General features: G+C 46.1%; 1 protein-coding gene across 4 annotated transcripts in view; it reads right to left on the reverse strand.

Annotated features, from left to right (window-relative positions):
• The window catches only part of LOC135905780 (glutamate receptor ionotropic, kainate 3-like), a 673,125-nt gene that overhangs the window by 34,662 nt on the left and 622,375 nt on the right, over nucleotides 1-16,088 (reverse strand). For all 4 annotated transcript variants that reach the window (XM_070539667.1, XM_070539668.1, XM_070539669.1 and 1 more), the window contains one exon: nucleotides 812-1,013. In XM_070539667.1, the coding sequence (XP_070395768.1) occupies nucleotides 812-1,013 (202 nt within the window). The remainder of the gene's footprint in view (nucleotides 1-811; nucleotides 1,014-16,088) is intronic.

Raw genomic sequence — 16,088 nt, forward strand, 5'->3', positions numbered from 1 at the left:
TATTTTACAGGGATTATCTGGAGGTCTATGGAAACTGCATTAGGGAATTATGCTTCTGCAATAATAAAGAGGTCCCTGCTACTGCGAGCGCTGGCATTGTAAGCTAGTAAATACAGAATACTGAACTGCAGGTTGCTGACCGAGATCTGAAATTCTCGCACGAGCCCGTGGTGATGTAAATTTTGGCAGCGGGATACCCAGTTCTAGTTGTTTGTTTATCGGTAAACAAGGAACACATCTTGTTCTGAAAGAACTAGAGGATCCAACAGCCGAGCTTAAACACCTTCTTATACCCCCAAACCAACGCAAATAGGAAAAAAAAATGCGTGACATTGCAGTCATGTACAGGCGCCGATGTTTCATGAAAGTATGGCTCCGGTAACTCCGGCAATAACTTCTTTTTCTTTCCGCCAATGAAAAAAAGAAGTGTTTTCAAATCAAGGCATAAATTATGGCATTTAATGCAGCAAGTAGTAAGGGCTATAATAGATGCCACAGTGGCGGAGTCCGGATCAATTCTAACCACCTGAGATTGCAGCTAAATCTTATTACAGGAGCGTCTCTGCTCTTTACACCTCATTAAAATGCGACCGCTACAGCCGGGATCAAAGCCGCGGGCTAAATCTATAACCCCTATATACTATGCCGGCTTAGAAGTCAGAAGGCGAAAACGGCAAGCTGCTTCGTAAACAGTGTGCGTGCACCAGCTAGCTCACTAATTTTGCTTAACGGTCATTCATGACAGGACATTATGATTGCCTGTCAAATTTGCATCACCCATGACAGACAAACACTTCGCCTGTTAACGTACCTTTAGGAGTCCTCTCGTCACGCTTTTGGAGACGCACCCGTAGTTGATCTTGGACTGCTTGGCGAGGTCTCCTATGCTCTGTATGAGAGGCGCCTGCAAGTGCTGGGCGATTAACTGCGACGCAAGGCTGGCAGTGTAGGACGAGATGAGGACCAGTGCGAAGAGCCACCAGACGACAGCCATTATTCGTGTTGCGAGCGCCCTGGAATGTTAAAAATAATTACGTTGCTCACAAAGTACGCAAACAATTCTATCTTTTGTCGATTGGACATATCACATAAGCGAAAAATATATAAAGTCATTCAGCGGCAGCATCCTCTTTTCTGTTCGTATGCTCGTTCGTGTTTGTATTCAGCCATAAAAAAAAGGTTGGTTTTGCAACAAACCAATGAAAGAACTGCCGCGTAAGCGGAGATAAAAAAATATTGACTAAAGCGTGTGCGTGTGTGTGTGTGTGTGTGCGTGCGTGCGTGCGTGTATGTGTGTGTGTGCGTGCGTGCGTGCGTGTGTGTGCGTGTGTGCGTGTGTGTGTGTGTGTGTGTGCGTGCGTGCGTGTGTGTGTGTGCGTGCGTGCGTGCGTGCGTGTGTGTGTGTGTGTGCGTGCGTGCGTGTGTGTGTGCGTGCGTGCGTGCGTGCGTGTGTGTGTGTGTGTGTGTGTGTGTGTGTGTGTGTGTGTGTGTGTGTGTGTGTGCTTGCGCGCACTTCGAGTAATTATCTTCTATTCTCTTGGGAACAGGGCCATCTCTGGATATTCACACGCACACGAAAAAAAAATCAACTTTGTTCGGCATATTAATGCGCCTTTAACGACGCCTTTGTCGTCATTAGCCAAAATGCGTCGAATCAGTTTTTTTGCTTTCCTTACGTCTATTCATGCGTAATCGGTCTGCACACATAATATCAGATTGGGCCATTTCGCGGTTTTGCTGACGTTGCGCGAAAGACAGGCGCCGTCGACCAATCGTCGAAGGCTCGTTCCACTATTGCACTATGGAAGTTTGCAGTAGTTTCACGCTATGGCGCCCATGCTTTGTGATCCTAGCTCTAGATACCGACAGCGTGCAAGTAAAAACATTGAGAAAAAAAAACGCTTTGTAACCAAATCTGCGACACTTATTATCTGCTGTGGTCAATAAAGTATTTGTAGCCTTTCAAGGGAGCATCTTGTTTAGCATTGTGCGCAGTCTCTTGGGAAATCACACTTTGTCATGATATTCCTACTCAATTACTCTAATGTTCGTACTTTATTGTGTATTTCAATATAGAATTATTCTTGATTATTTCTGTGTAATCTTCAACTACAAGATGCTTGATTAATTCTAAAATGTTGACTTGTATCTTCCAACTGATCTTACCTTCGTTGCTAAGCGTATATTCTACATCTTTATACATGTTATAACAGGAGGTCCCCCTGACAGATTTTACTTTGGCACCTCCTTCTGTGTGACATTTCCTTCGTAATTGTAATAACCTCTATTAGCAAGAAATATATTAATTAATTTATTGTTTAATTATTATTCAATTAATTAATTAATTAATTAATTAATTGAACTATGACTCCTGGGAAACGGACCTTGTGCAGATTCCCTGAGGTTTCGTTTAGTGAGTGTGCACTGTATTTGTCTACAAGAGCCAATGCCTCCTCTCCACAAACCGAAGATGTCATGCAAGGTTTTTCTTTATGTGGTTAATAAAAAGATCCTACAGGAGTACTACTTCATCGGTCAGTTGGTAAAACATAGCACTAAGAGGACAGTTATTTTCCTTGCTGAATTAGGAATGTAGCTGGTATACGAGGAACTGTGTGTATATATGTGCATACATGTAGTAAGAGTAAGTAGGCATGCATCTGTGTTATATAATGTGCTCTGTGGATGTTGCCTAGGGTATAATTTGTCGACCGCCCGGTGGTGTATATATAGCGTGATCATTTTTAATATTCATGCCACTAAAAAAGAACGCCTAGTATCGATGCCATAAATCTAGTCCTTGAGCTGGATTGTTCAGAGAAGCGGGCATTGATTACACGAGAAATACGTAACACACGTTCAACTAATTAACAAACAATCCATAAATAACCTTCGGATTAATTACATTACGGAGTATACTGCAACTTACGGATTGTAGCCGGTGAGTTCATCAGGCTTATCCATTTGGGATAAATTTCTAGAATGAAGTCAGTTTGGAGATATGCGTCATCAAACTCGCCGTAAATTATGCACTATAGGCCCACTTACTTTTTAACGAAACGCTCTTTTACACACTAAGGCTCAAAATTAACTACAATGTCCATGGAAGACAGGAGAAATGCAGGAGATGGAAATTCCAAACGATGAGCAAAACGAGACCAAGGTTAAAGCAGTAGCCAATGTTTCGTCAAGTGGACGTCTCCTTTTCAAGGCGACATATGCTCTCCTCGGCACAGCATATATATGTACGGTTGTTTCAAAAAAGGGAAGATGGGGGTAAGGTGACACCAGAATTTGAGAGGTAGCCAGCTGTTTGTAACAAAATATTCTAACGCCATCCCAAACATAAACAACATCCTACGAAAAATACCACCCAATGTTATCAAGTAACGACCGTCTGGGAAAAGCATTCCCCGATGTACCAAGGGCTACCTTTCGCGGCAACAGAAACCTTAAAGACACGTTAGTGCATGCAAATGTTAGCCCACATTCACGAGAATTGTGCCCCCGTAATAAATGCATGTTATCGCCCCAGGTGCAAAGCGAGCAAGCACCTTTAGAGTCACAATAAAATTTCAAAAATAACACCGCAAATAGCTATACACACGGAGTGAAAAGTAGCTTTACTTGCACTACTACCAATGTAATTTATTTGCTTGAGTGCTATTTGTCTAAGAAACAATATGTCGGTGAAACGGGACAATCAGTGAACGTCGGGTTAAACGGACATAGCACGGACACAGTTAAAAGGCTTCCTAAAGCCGTCGCCGAGCATTTCAACCAACCAGTTCATAATTTTGTTCAAAGGGAGCTTTTATTTTAGGACCTATTCCTTACAATAAATTTCTAACTAAAAGCGATAGCACACGGTTATGTTGCATTAGCTTGCATAGTTCTTTATTTGTATTTATTTATTTATTTATTTATTTATTTATTTATTTATTTATTTATTTATTTATTTATTTATTTTTGTTATTGGGTTGTTGGTGGCGCTGCGGTCGCCGTGGTGTGCGGGCATGCTCGTATCGGCTTCGCCGTATTCAATGTCCTGCAGCAGTTTTTGGGTACCAATCAACGAACTTATGTCATCGCCGTATCTACCTAGTCACCGTGGCCACGTGGATCCACCTTTTAGAGGTGGGCGCCCTCTTTTCATCATATTTGGAGGACGTTTCTTCCAGATGATGTATGGGGTTTTTATGGCACAAGGGCCAAGTATGGCCAAGGAGCGCCATGTCGGTGGTAATGAGTTTGCAGTGTAATTATGATTACTATGAGGTTGGTGTGACTTGGCTGTAAAGGGGCCTTAAAAATATACGCTTAAAGTGCGTAAAATCTATATAATAAAATTACGGCGATGACGTATGACTTGTACTATGAACATTTAGATGCATTTAAAAAGAATGATACGATAGGTAAAATAGAGCAGACTATAAGAAATACTAGAGCACTACTGCCTCCTTAGAGCCCTTGAAAAACAAGGGCCTGACTTTTCTGCCAGCGTCGAGCGGTTACCGACCTAAGCCTGGGTGCTCGCACCTACTACCCAGTGCAGGCGTTCGCAACAGCAGCGGAGACGCACGGCGCGTTCCTCCATTTCGCCGTCGTGCAGATGCGTGTGCCATGTATATGCCAGTTCCGGAGACGGAGAGGATGTCTCTCCTGAGGAACTTCAATGTCCTGCTTGGACCACGGCTGTGAATCAACGGAAAGTCAGAACAGTGAACGGTGGCACGGGCGCGGCGCCGAGCCCAAAGTCCGGCGTGGCGACGCTGTCGGAGCCTCGTCGGTCACTCACGAAGATGAAGAAGCAAGTCAAAGCTGCATCAAGATCGCCACAACTGCCGAAAGATCATCTCTGGCTGATTGTCCGCCCACGCAATGGCCTCGACATGAGGTGTGTTAGCCAAGTCAAGTTCGCCTTCGTCCTGACCAGGGCGGTGGGTCTGGGTGAGGAAGGCATCGTTGAGGACGTAGTTTGTCCTAACGTCATGCAGAACATTGCGGTGGTGAGCACCCCAGCGGTGAAAAAGGCCAGAGCGTATGCCAGGATATCCAGTATTGTCATGGGCAGTGTGCAGTACGAAGTCAACGCATATATGGCTGCACCAGAAGACACGTGAAAGGGAGTCGTACTAAGGGTAAACCTCGACATCGGTCCAGTGAGACTTCAGGCACTTGCTGTTGATGGCAGGAACCCAACAGCTCTTCAAGCAAGGTGAATCAACAACTCGACAATGGTGGTGATTCTTTTCGACGTCCTCAAGGTTCGAAATCATGTTATTTGCCGCGCGTCCATGTTTCGCTGCACACTATTCAGTAGGCAGACACATGTTTGCTACGCTTTCGGTAAGGTAGGAGATTGCGCTGATGTATGCCCTACGCCAGATGACGTCATGTGCAGGAAATGAGGCAAGCAGTCCCCATCAGAGGAGCAGGATTACGAGCCGACATGCAAGCTGTGCGGCGGCGCACACGTCACAGCAGACAGGAACTGCAAGCAGCGCTTCCAGGTCCCGTATGCGGGGCGTCACAGGAGAAAGAAGAGGCAAAAGCAAGACTCTAATGCGGCATTTCAACGAGGCCACGACGAGGAAGAAGATTTCCCACCACTGCACACGGTCAAGCCAGGGGGTACCAGCGTGAGCCAGTGCGGACGCTCCCGATCCAGGGGCTGCTAATCGCGATGCAGGGGGAGATCAGTCTCCATAGCAAGATCCTGTGGCTCGCATCGCAACGTAAGGGGTTGACCAAGGAACGTGGGCAACCAAGGTCAAACAAATGGCACAGTTACAGGTAAAGGCGGGTGCCGCTTCAGAGCATGTTAGCTTTAAGCTAGTTAGTCGAATTCAAAAGGGGAACGCTACTCTTAGAGGCATCGTTGAACAGTCCAGGACTGAGATAGCAGAAATGAAGGGGGATAAGGTAGCGAAGGTTATTCCTCCACCGCGGCCGAACAGGCTCGCAGAGAATTTAGGGCCGTCGCCAACAGCTGCGGTTCCAATGGATAGCCATTCTGAGCTTAGGCCGGAAAAGATAAATGCAACAACTGGGCAAATCGGGAACGACGAGCTCGATTTTCGGGTGCAAATCACGGATTCCTTGGCAGAGATTAAGGAAGGCAAATGGCGGAGGCGGTGGCCTCTCTTAACGCAAGGACTTCCAAGCTTGAGGCAGAGGTAGGCAAACTGTGAGCCTAGAAGGCTGTCAAGCCGCTGGTTGAAAATACGGCTGCTTTCTCAAGGGAGCCCCATGGTAGTACACAGGCTCAATTAGCCGATACCTCCAATGATAGCTGCGAGTAACGGTGCATTGAACTTCTTCTTCATCTTCTTCTGCTTCTTCATCATCATCATCATCATCATCATCATCATCATCATCATCATCATCATCATCGGCCTGGTTACGCCCACTGCAGGGCAAAGGCCTCTCCCATACTTCTCCAACAACCCTGGTCATGTACTAATTGTGGCCATGTCGTCCCTGCAAACTTCTTAATCTCATCCGCCCACCTAACTTTCTGCCACCCCTTCCTACGCTTCCCTGCCCTTGGAATCCAGTCCGTAACCCTTAATGACCATCGGTTATCTTCCCTTCTCAGTACATGTGCTGCCCATGCCCATTTCTTTTTCTTGATTTAAACTAAGATGTCATTAACTCGCGTTTGTTCCCTCACCCAATCTGCTCTTTTCTTATCCCTTAACGTTAGACCCATCATTCTTCTTTCCATAGCTCATTGCGCCATCCTCAAATTAAGTAGAACCCTTTTCGTAAGCCTCCAGGTATTATACACTTTTCTCTTGAGGGATAATGGTAACCTGCTGTTCGTGATCTGAGAATGCCTGCCAAATGCACCCCAGCCCATTCTTCTACTTCTGATTATTTCCGTCTCACGATCCGGATCCGCCGTCACTACCTGCCCTAAGTAGGTGTATTCCCTTACCACTTCCAGTGCCTCGCTGCCTATTGTAAATTGCTATTCTCTTCTGAGACTGTTAATTATTCCTTTAGTGTTCTGCAGATTAATTTTTAGACCAACTCTTCTGCTTTTCCCCTCCAGGTCAGTGAGCATGCATTGCAATTGGTCCCCTGGGTTACTAAGCAAGGCAATATCATCAGCGAATCGCAAGTTACTATGGTATTCTCCATTACCTTTTATCCCCAATTCTTCCCAATCCAGGTCTCTGAATACCTCCAGTAAACACGCTGTGAATAGCATTGGAGAGATCATATCTCCCTGCCTGACGCATTTCTTTATTGGTATTTTGTTGCTTTCTTTATGGAGGACTATGGTGGCTGTGGAGCCGCTATAGATACCTTTCAGTATTTTTACATATGGCTCGTCTACACCCTGACTCCGTAATGCCTCCATGACTGCTGAGGTTTCGACAGATTCAAACGCTTTCTCGTAATCAATGAAAGCTATATATAAGGGCTGGTTATATTCCGCACATTTCTCTATCACCTGAATGATAGTGTGAATATGGTCTATTGTTGAGTAGCCTTTACGGAATCCTACCTTGTCCTTTGCTTGACAGAATTGTAAGGTGTTCCTGGTTCTATTTGTGATTACCTTAGCAAATAGTTTGTAGGTAACTGACAGTAAGCTGATCGGTCTATAATTTTTCAAGTCTTTGGCGTCCCCTTTCTTATGGATTAGGATTATCTTAGAACAATCTGCCCACAATCCTTCAACAAATCTGCTGTTGCCTGATCTTTCCCAGCTGCCTTCCCCCTTTGCATAGCTCCCAAAGTTTTCTTTACTTTCTTGAACTTCACGATCTCGCAATGGAGCTGTTGGGGCTTCTGTCACAAGAAAAGGGCAGCGCTTCAGCAGTTTCTCAGATCGAGAGATTCGAGACCGCCGATTATCTTATTACGAGATGTATTGGTGGATAGCGTTTCTTTGTCAGGCTATTTAGTATAGAAAGGGGCAGAGGGTAGGGGGGTGAAGTATGGGCAAGGTCGGCAACGCTCGGCCAGCAGCATGCATTTGCACCGTCATGACATAAGAGCCGCATGCCCAGATCCCTGCACCAGGCATAACGCCCTGTCATGGGTCCTCTCACTGCAGACCATCTTGTTCATCCATTACACGCTTGAGAGCAGCACTATAAGATTTCGCAAGCGCCCCATCACGTTGTGCGTTTTCATATTTTGATGGCTTCCTTTGGCACGCGGACAAAAGGGCCATGTAAGCTATATCGTGTTGGAAACAATTTATAGAGAGGTTTCTCAAGGTGCTCTACAGCTTTGCGTATCACACTTGAGGTCTGCAACCAATACTTAGAGTTTATTAATTAAACATAACTTATCTCTTAGTTAGGGCGGAAATAAGGATTAGTCTGAATAACTCTATGCCAGTGCCAACATTACGCATTCACTTCAAGAAGCGTCCGGGGTGCCTTTTATTTTGAAAACGTAAGGCGCAAGTTATGTTGGACAACCTGTGTGCTCCTATATATATATATATATATATATATATATATATATATATATATATATATATATATATATATATATATATATATATATATATATATATATATATTGACACGTGCACTGGTTTATCCTTCTCGGGTGAGCATTTTTCTCCGGGTAATAATTGTTAAACATCGGAAGTGTCTCCAACGTTACCGATGGGTCTATCCGTTGTCACCGGACTTTGCGTCATCAGAGTGTATGCGCATGCACCAGCGATTACCTTCGCGGGAACCTTCGCTGGCTCATGTATAAAAGTCCATGCACTTGACCCCGCAGATCATATTTCAACGATGGCTCACTGTGTTGGCCATATCGTTGTACTTTGAGTGTAGCCTGTTTTTGTACGTACACCTTTGCCAAATAAAGAGTTAGTTTCGTGGCTAACAGTTTTACTAGTGAGTTCTTCACCGCCACTATATATATACATAAATATATATATATATATATCATTAAAGAAACCTAGGAAATAATACACAGGAAAGCAGTCCGGTTTATTTAGACGAATTTCTCACGAACTGACGCGTCGGCAACAGTTCCGAATCGACTTCCTTTCACTGCTTCCTAACCACAAACTTGCAATGGATCCATCACTGTATTTATCGCCCTTACTAACCAGACCCACAAGGCACCACCAGCCTAACTCTTCAACACCTTATTTTGCTAGAACTGACACTTATAAGTATTCCCATTTTCCAAATACGGTCTTCTATTGGAACGAATTATTCCAGACACCTTGTTAGTCTCTCCTACCACACCGAAGTATCACTGCTGTACCATTTCACATCTGTTATCGTAGCAATATTATTGCACTAATCCAGAAACATATTTTGTTGCTGTTTTGCACTCAGTCGTATTATGTCTTATTACACTAATCTTGAAACAGATTCTATTCTTGATATATTCTCTTTTATAATCTATGTTATTTCTTCAAACAGTTTGTATTGTTGTTTTTTGTATTATGACTGTTTTTTTTAAAGCTACCCACCTGCTTGGACCCAAGGTTATGCAGTATGTAATAAATAAATATGATACCCTACCCTCCTGTAAGTTCTGTGCCAAATGAAGCAACGCATATTTTATTATTGACGTGATAAAAGATGCAGACAGGTTCACCAATGCCCTACCGGCTACTCCTTGTCCTATGAAGATTTACTGCTTTTTCACGTATGGTTCTCTACACTGTGATGCTCTTGTACGCGTAAGAGGCCTTGAGGCCACCTGGTCATGTGCAATGTATTGCATAACATGTAGCAAATCCAGTCCACTATGCAACGCGGTATTCCCTCTTGCTGCAATCGTGTGCGGAAACGGGATGTAAGAATAGCATGTGCTCCATTTGAACCTGGTGAATGAGATTGAGCCTCCACCGAATGACTACAAGTCCGCAAATTATAGTGCACGGTACTTGCAGTGGCAAACATTGTGTTACCCGAAAAAATCTCGCGATTCATAAAAGAACATGGGCGCATATCCATAACATTCTTTTGCGCGACTTATCACAGTATTACTGCAAATTTAGTACGGTTCATATTTGACTTTATTGTAGCCACGGGTATTTCCTTAATGAAATCGCTACTGCATGGACACATATGCACACCGACGCAAAAGAAATATTCATTTCAAGCCACTGCAGCCATGTAAGAAATGCACCACTCTTAAGAAGAAGACTGCGAGTCGGCCTAGTTGGAAGAGATTCATCTTAAATCTTATTGTGCGCAAACAAACAGGGACGAATAATAGAAGAAACACAAGGAGGAGCGCTCGTCCTTGTGTTTCTTCCATTCTTCGTCCCTGTTTGTTTGCGCACAATAAGTTTTAAGATGACTCTTAAGAACGTTCGACATAAGCCTAGACCAATATAAAGCAGCAAGAAACACTGATACTTGTTCCAGGTTTAGCAACGTTCCCGCTCCGACGGCCAAGATATTTGTTGCGTTGCGTACAAAAGAAAACATTCTTGCGCTCTCCTTCGGTAATATGAGTCTTGTGGCGGATTATACTCGACAATATTGCAACAAACATCTACAGAGAAAATGTGGTAAAACTGGCGGCGTCGCACAACAATGTGGCGCGAGCACAAAGCTCCCGGTAATGAACGTAGCCCTACCACCAATCCCCTTGTGGGTTCGCTCTTTTCTTTTTCTTTGATAATGAGAAGGAGATTACTCTGAGAAACGCTGACTAGACCAATCACTACTTTTGGAACAACTAATCTTCTTTTGACCAGTGTTACCTACTTTCCACCCTCACTGTCATCTCCATTACACATACATTTATATATATATATATATATATATATATATATATATATATATATATATATATATATATATATATATATATATATATATATATATATATATATATGCAGCCGATAATGTATGCACAGCAACATTGGAAATAAAAGTGACGAAACGACAAATTCTTACCGAAAGAACCCGAAGCCACAACCTTCGCATTAAGCGTGCGATGCGATACCAATCATGCTACAGCAACGACCATTGTTAGATATGGAGCTGTTTCCTGCGATTACTTCGAGTTCCCCAGACCACATCGGATTGCAGCACAGCTAATTGAGGAATGCAGAAGCAGGAAAGCGCATTCCAGAGGACGCACGTGCAAACAAGTTTGCGGCCCCCAGGTCGGGTGCCGCCGGGATTAGCAGGTGGGCCTCCGACAATGGAGCATGAGCAGCCCCCTCCTTCTCCAGCCTAGAAGTGGATTGCCAGTCTGCGAGGCAAGACCGCAGAGAGCCGCCAGGTGCGACACCGCGACACGGGCGCCTACCATTGGCTGAAAGTGGCGTCATCGGAGCGGACTCTCCCATTGGTCAAACATGACGTGACTTGCAGTGCTCGGAGGGTTTATAAGAAGCCTTCCAGAGAGACCTGAGGATTCTGGGACATGCCCTGATTCCCTGATTCGCCTCTCTCGAACTTCTTGCCGCGGGCCGCAGCGTCCGAGTTGCTGCTGGCCCGTAAGGACAGTACTAATGTTACTTGTCGCTCACCTTCCTGTACATAATATGTAAATAAAATACTCCCAAGTTTGGGTTTTCATCCCGAAGTCCGTCCCTCAAACCCTACATCTGGTTGGCAGCGGTAGGATCGCCTCCGAATGCATCAGCTGGTGGCAGCGCTACAGAGAAACCTTCGTCGAGAGAGATCCTAAGGAACCGGGAAGAGCGAAGAAGAGAGAGCCTTCGTCGAAAGAGGTCCGAAGAGACTGGGAGTATCGAAGAAGGAGCGAGCCTTCGACCCAGGGAGTCCGGAAGGAACCGGGAACAGCGGACAAATGAACCGGATGGCAGGGTGCTGCAACCGTAAGTGAGCGCGTGGTTTTTTTCCTTATGATTCGCCAGACTCAAAGGTTGTGTGTTCAATTTTGATAGTTCTGGGAATCGGGAGTTTGATGCATTGTGTGTTTGCACAAATTAATTAAGGAAAACAGTTTTAACCACCTGTCGGGGCAGCTGCCATGGATCTTAGAAGGTTGACGAGGTTAGACTTGTTGTTGGTGTGTGACGATTTGGGAGTTGAGGCGGACGAACGGATGAAAACGCCAGCTATCATAAAGGCGATTAATGATAGTGGCAATGATGACAAAAGCATTGAGCTTGCTTGGGAAGTGATACAGGAGCCACGGGAGCGTGTGCGTCGTGTACGTTTGCGAGAGCGTCGTGAGCTTAGGAGTGAGCGTCAGCGTGAAGAACGCGAGAATGAACGGAAGCATGAGCTTCAGGAACTTACTCATAGGTGTGAGCGTCACGGACGTGAGAATGAACGCGAACGTGAGCGAGAGGAAAAGTATGAGAGAGAGAAGGCAGCACTGATCAAAGAGATACAGCATTGTGATCAGTTATTGGCACAGAGACAACGGCTGTCTGAGAATTCTGTAGATAGTACAGAGCGAAAGAATGAGGAAGTGTCTAGCGGACTTTCGCCAGAAGCCGACGAGAAGAGTAGTGCCTGTGAGATGGGCTGCCGATTCATAAGTGAAGGGAAAAGGCTAGCTGCTAACGATGCCTTAGTGGCAACAGAGGCCGTTAAAGGCCGTAGTGAGAGCGACGAGGTGCTGTGCCAACAGATGACTGTGGAGACAGCTAGGCCAGCTGCGAACAAATTGGCACAGTTACCGAGCGTGTGCGTCGCTGGTAAGGTTAGCGAGGTTGCTAGCGAAGAAAAGGGTACTTCTGACCCGACAGAAGCGAGCACTCATGTAGAGCCAGATCTGCGTGCAGAAGTGAAGTGCGAGCTGGACGATGCAGTTGAGAATAGTTCTCGGGGTGGCGAGCTCCGTAGCTCACGAGAGAACAACTGCATTGTTCAGGGATCGGTGCGGCTCTCCGCCAGTCTAGATAGCCTAGATAGGGATGATTCCGTTATTAATCATTCGGACTGTGCGCGTGAGACAGCGATCGATACCGACGGGCTGTGTGCCGATGCACAGCGTGAGCTGGGCAATGTAGTAGAGGGCAGTTCGCAAGAGTGCGAGTTGTCTAACTCGAGTAAAGCCTGCTGCATTGTTCCAGAGTCGGTTGAGCTGTCCGCCAGTCGAGGCAGAGAGAGTGTTGATTTAAGTGAGAATCACTCAGACTGTGCGGGTAAGAGACCGATCCGGGCCGACGAAATGTGTACCGGCCAGCACGAGGCACGAGAGGGCGACATGAAAGCGAGTGCAAAGAGAAAGCGCCGTAAAAAGAAGCGCGGTAAAGACCGAAAGTCGGTAACTTATGTAGCGCCGCCAAAAATGGCGAGAAACCCAAATGGGCAGGGCGCGAGGAAAAAGATGCGGTCGTCTCGGACGATGTTGACGCATCGAAAACGTTCAAGCCACCGGTCAAAGGGGGACTGCGAAGAATGTTCTGCACGGACGCGGACAAAGGGCACGAGGCAGTTAAGCTGCTCGTCGTTCCGTAGTTCTTTTCACAGCTCAGCGTGCAGTTCGAAGAAACGCAAGGTGGCAGGACGAGACCAGGTGGGGAGTAGCGACGCGGTCAATCGAGTTTATGAAGAAAGCGGGGCGCGAGGACGCAAATTGGCAGGAGACCGTAACGTTTTGGGGGAGCTGATCGTTAGTCAGCCCTTTTGTTGTCTCTCGGCAGCCAGAGTAGCTTTGAAACTTCGCCCACCTCGGGTCAGGCTGAAAGTATGAGTCAGTCGTAAGCAATCGGGAACGGGAAGCCAAGAGAGCTTCCGTAGAAGGAAAACGTGTTATTTGGTTTTATTTTTGAGCATCGGAAAATTTCGCGATTTGAGACTAGAGTTTCTTTCAATGTGTAAGGTTTGAGCTTTGTTTGTTTTGGTTTGAGAAAGCTCCGAGATTTGAAAGACGCGTTTGTGTAAACATGTAGTCTCGCGAGATGCTCATTAATAAGTAGATAGGCTTTTTTTTTGTGTATGTGTGAGTAACCTGAAGGTCAAGGTTATCGTCGAAAGGCCTATGGTAAAGCGCGTGTGTTATTTAACCTTCTTTCTTTTTAAGTATTTTTGAATTTTGTAAGGTTAAGCGCGTAGATTGTCAGTGAGTGCATGATTTGCACGGAGAAGCGTTCTTAGTTCCATTAGCGCGTGTCCTGTGTGGACAGAAGGAAGCAGACTTCATGACTGGGTTGCTAGTGTGTGTGGAGGGCAGCCGTATTCTGACTTCTCTGATAAGTACGCGTGGAACGAGTTATTAAAAGACGCATTATTTTAAGAGTTCTGCGGAGTGTGTAAGTCCCGCAAGTTTAATTGTTCGTTTATGTCACGTGTCCTGTAGGACTTTCAGGGAAAAAACGTGAGTAAGCGTAAATGAAAAGTTTGCCTACAACGCAAGTACGCGTTCTGTTTAGTGACCACAAGGCTAGTGCGCTTGTGATTACGTACTTGTGAGGTTGACCAGATTGTTCAGTGGCACCATTACGTGCGATATGTACGCCACTGCGATAGATCGGAAACATGCTGTTCGTGTGGTTAGCCACTTAAGTTATGTTCGGCTGTTTTCATTTGTTGTTTGCATCGTCAACAACGCTTTTGTTTTGCAACAACAATAGTACTCTGGTCTTGTGGGCAATCGAGGAGAAATGAATAGCTGTTTGGAAGGGTGGTTGGAACTGTTTTGTCGAAATTGGGGAACTAAAAGATCAGGGTTGATTTTGACTCAGTAATAGCCTGGCGAGTCAGGGGTGAAGAGCCTGCGCTTACACGTGGGGCAGCGCTGTGTTGTTTGGTTTGTTTGACGTTTGTTCTCCAGGGCCTAGGATCCCGAAGTTCGTCAAACGAGCTTGACCCCAGTACCCTGCAGCTTCTTTCGGCGTTCCTCATGGCCAGCGAATTGAGTTCACCGGCCATTCAGAACAACCGGGGCGAGGACGAGCTGTTAGATATGGAGCTGTTTCCTGCGATTACTTCGAGTTCCCCAGACCACATCGGATTGCAGCACAGCTAATTGAGGAATGCAGAAGCAGGAAAGCGCATTCCAGAGGACGCACGTGCAAACAAGTTTGCGGCCCCCAGGTCGGGTGCCGCCGGGATTAGCAGGTGGGCCTCCGACAATGGAGCATGAGCAGCCCCCTCCTTCTCCAGCCTAGAAGTGGATTGCCAGTCTGCGAGGCAAGACCGCAGAGAGCCGCCAGGTGCGACACCGCGACACGGGCGCCTACCATTGGCTGAAAGTGGCGTCATCGGAGCGGACTCTCCCATTGGTCAAACATGACGTGACTTGCAGTGCTCGGAGGGTTTATAAGAAGCCTTCCAGAGAGACCTGAGGATTCTGGGACACGCCCTGATTCCCTGATTCGCCTCTCTCGAACTTCTTGCCGCGGGCCGCAGCGTCCGAGTTGCTGCTGGCCCGTAAGGACAGTACTAATGTTACTTGTCGCTCACCTCCCTGTACATAATATGTAAATAAAATACTCCCAAGTTTGGGTTTTCATCCCGACGTCCCGTCCTCCAACCCCTACACCATCAGTGCGTCCACTACATTCGGTATTTATGTGTATTATATTTTGTCCTGGGAGTGTTAGCTAACGCCACACAGCAATGACGGGTGGATGTGGAACAATTTTGTTTGTCCGATGGCGTCACGTCACACGGGAGCTTGGGAGAGCAGTCACGTGTTTAATAAAACCCCGTATACTACCTGTTCGCTTCAATGGCGACTGATTCGAGACCGCAACTATGAATGAACGAGGAGAGTGAAACAGGGGGGCTACATATTTTTTAATCATGACTGTACAAAGCCAGCACGCAATGAAGCCAAAGAAAGCATAGGGCTAATTAGCTGAGGAATTGTGCAATTGACAGTGGTTTTCTGCTCTATGCCACCATCAGTGGCAGTTCTCACTTAGAAGAGGCAGGGCGTTTGTCGAGTGAGCTCCTCCGTGAGATCGCGCAAGCATTTCGCTTTCTAGACGTTCGTTGGCAATCGCGTGATTGGGCGATCATTCGTCAGCGGTCATTTGCGATCATTTGTGCTCACAGCGAAGCGTGAGCGCAAATGGAAGACCGCCTACTCATTGACGTAGAAGGCAAAGCAAACATTTAAAAAACGAGATGCTTGCGCGATAACGCGCTAGGGGCGAGATCATGCAAGCATCTTGCCCGGCAGTCGCGTCAGTGTCG

This window comes from Dermacentor albipictus, chromosome 5 (assembly GCF_038994185.2).
Source record: "Dermacentor albipictus isolate Rhodes 1998 colony chromosome 5, USDA_Dalb.pri_finalv2, whole genome shotgun sequence".
Classification (NCBI taxonomy): Eukaryota; Metazoa; Arthropoda; class Arachnida; order Ixodida; family Ixodidae; genus Dermacentor; species Dermacentor albipictus.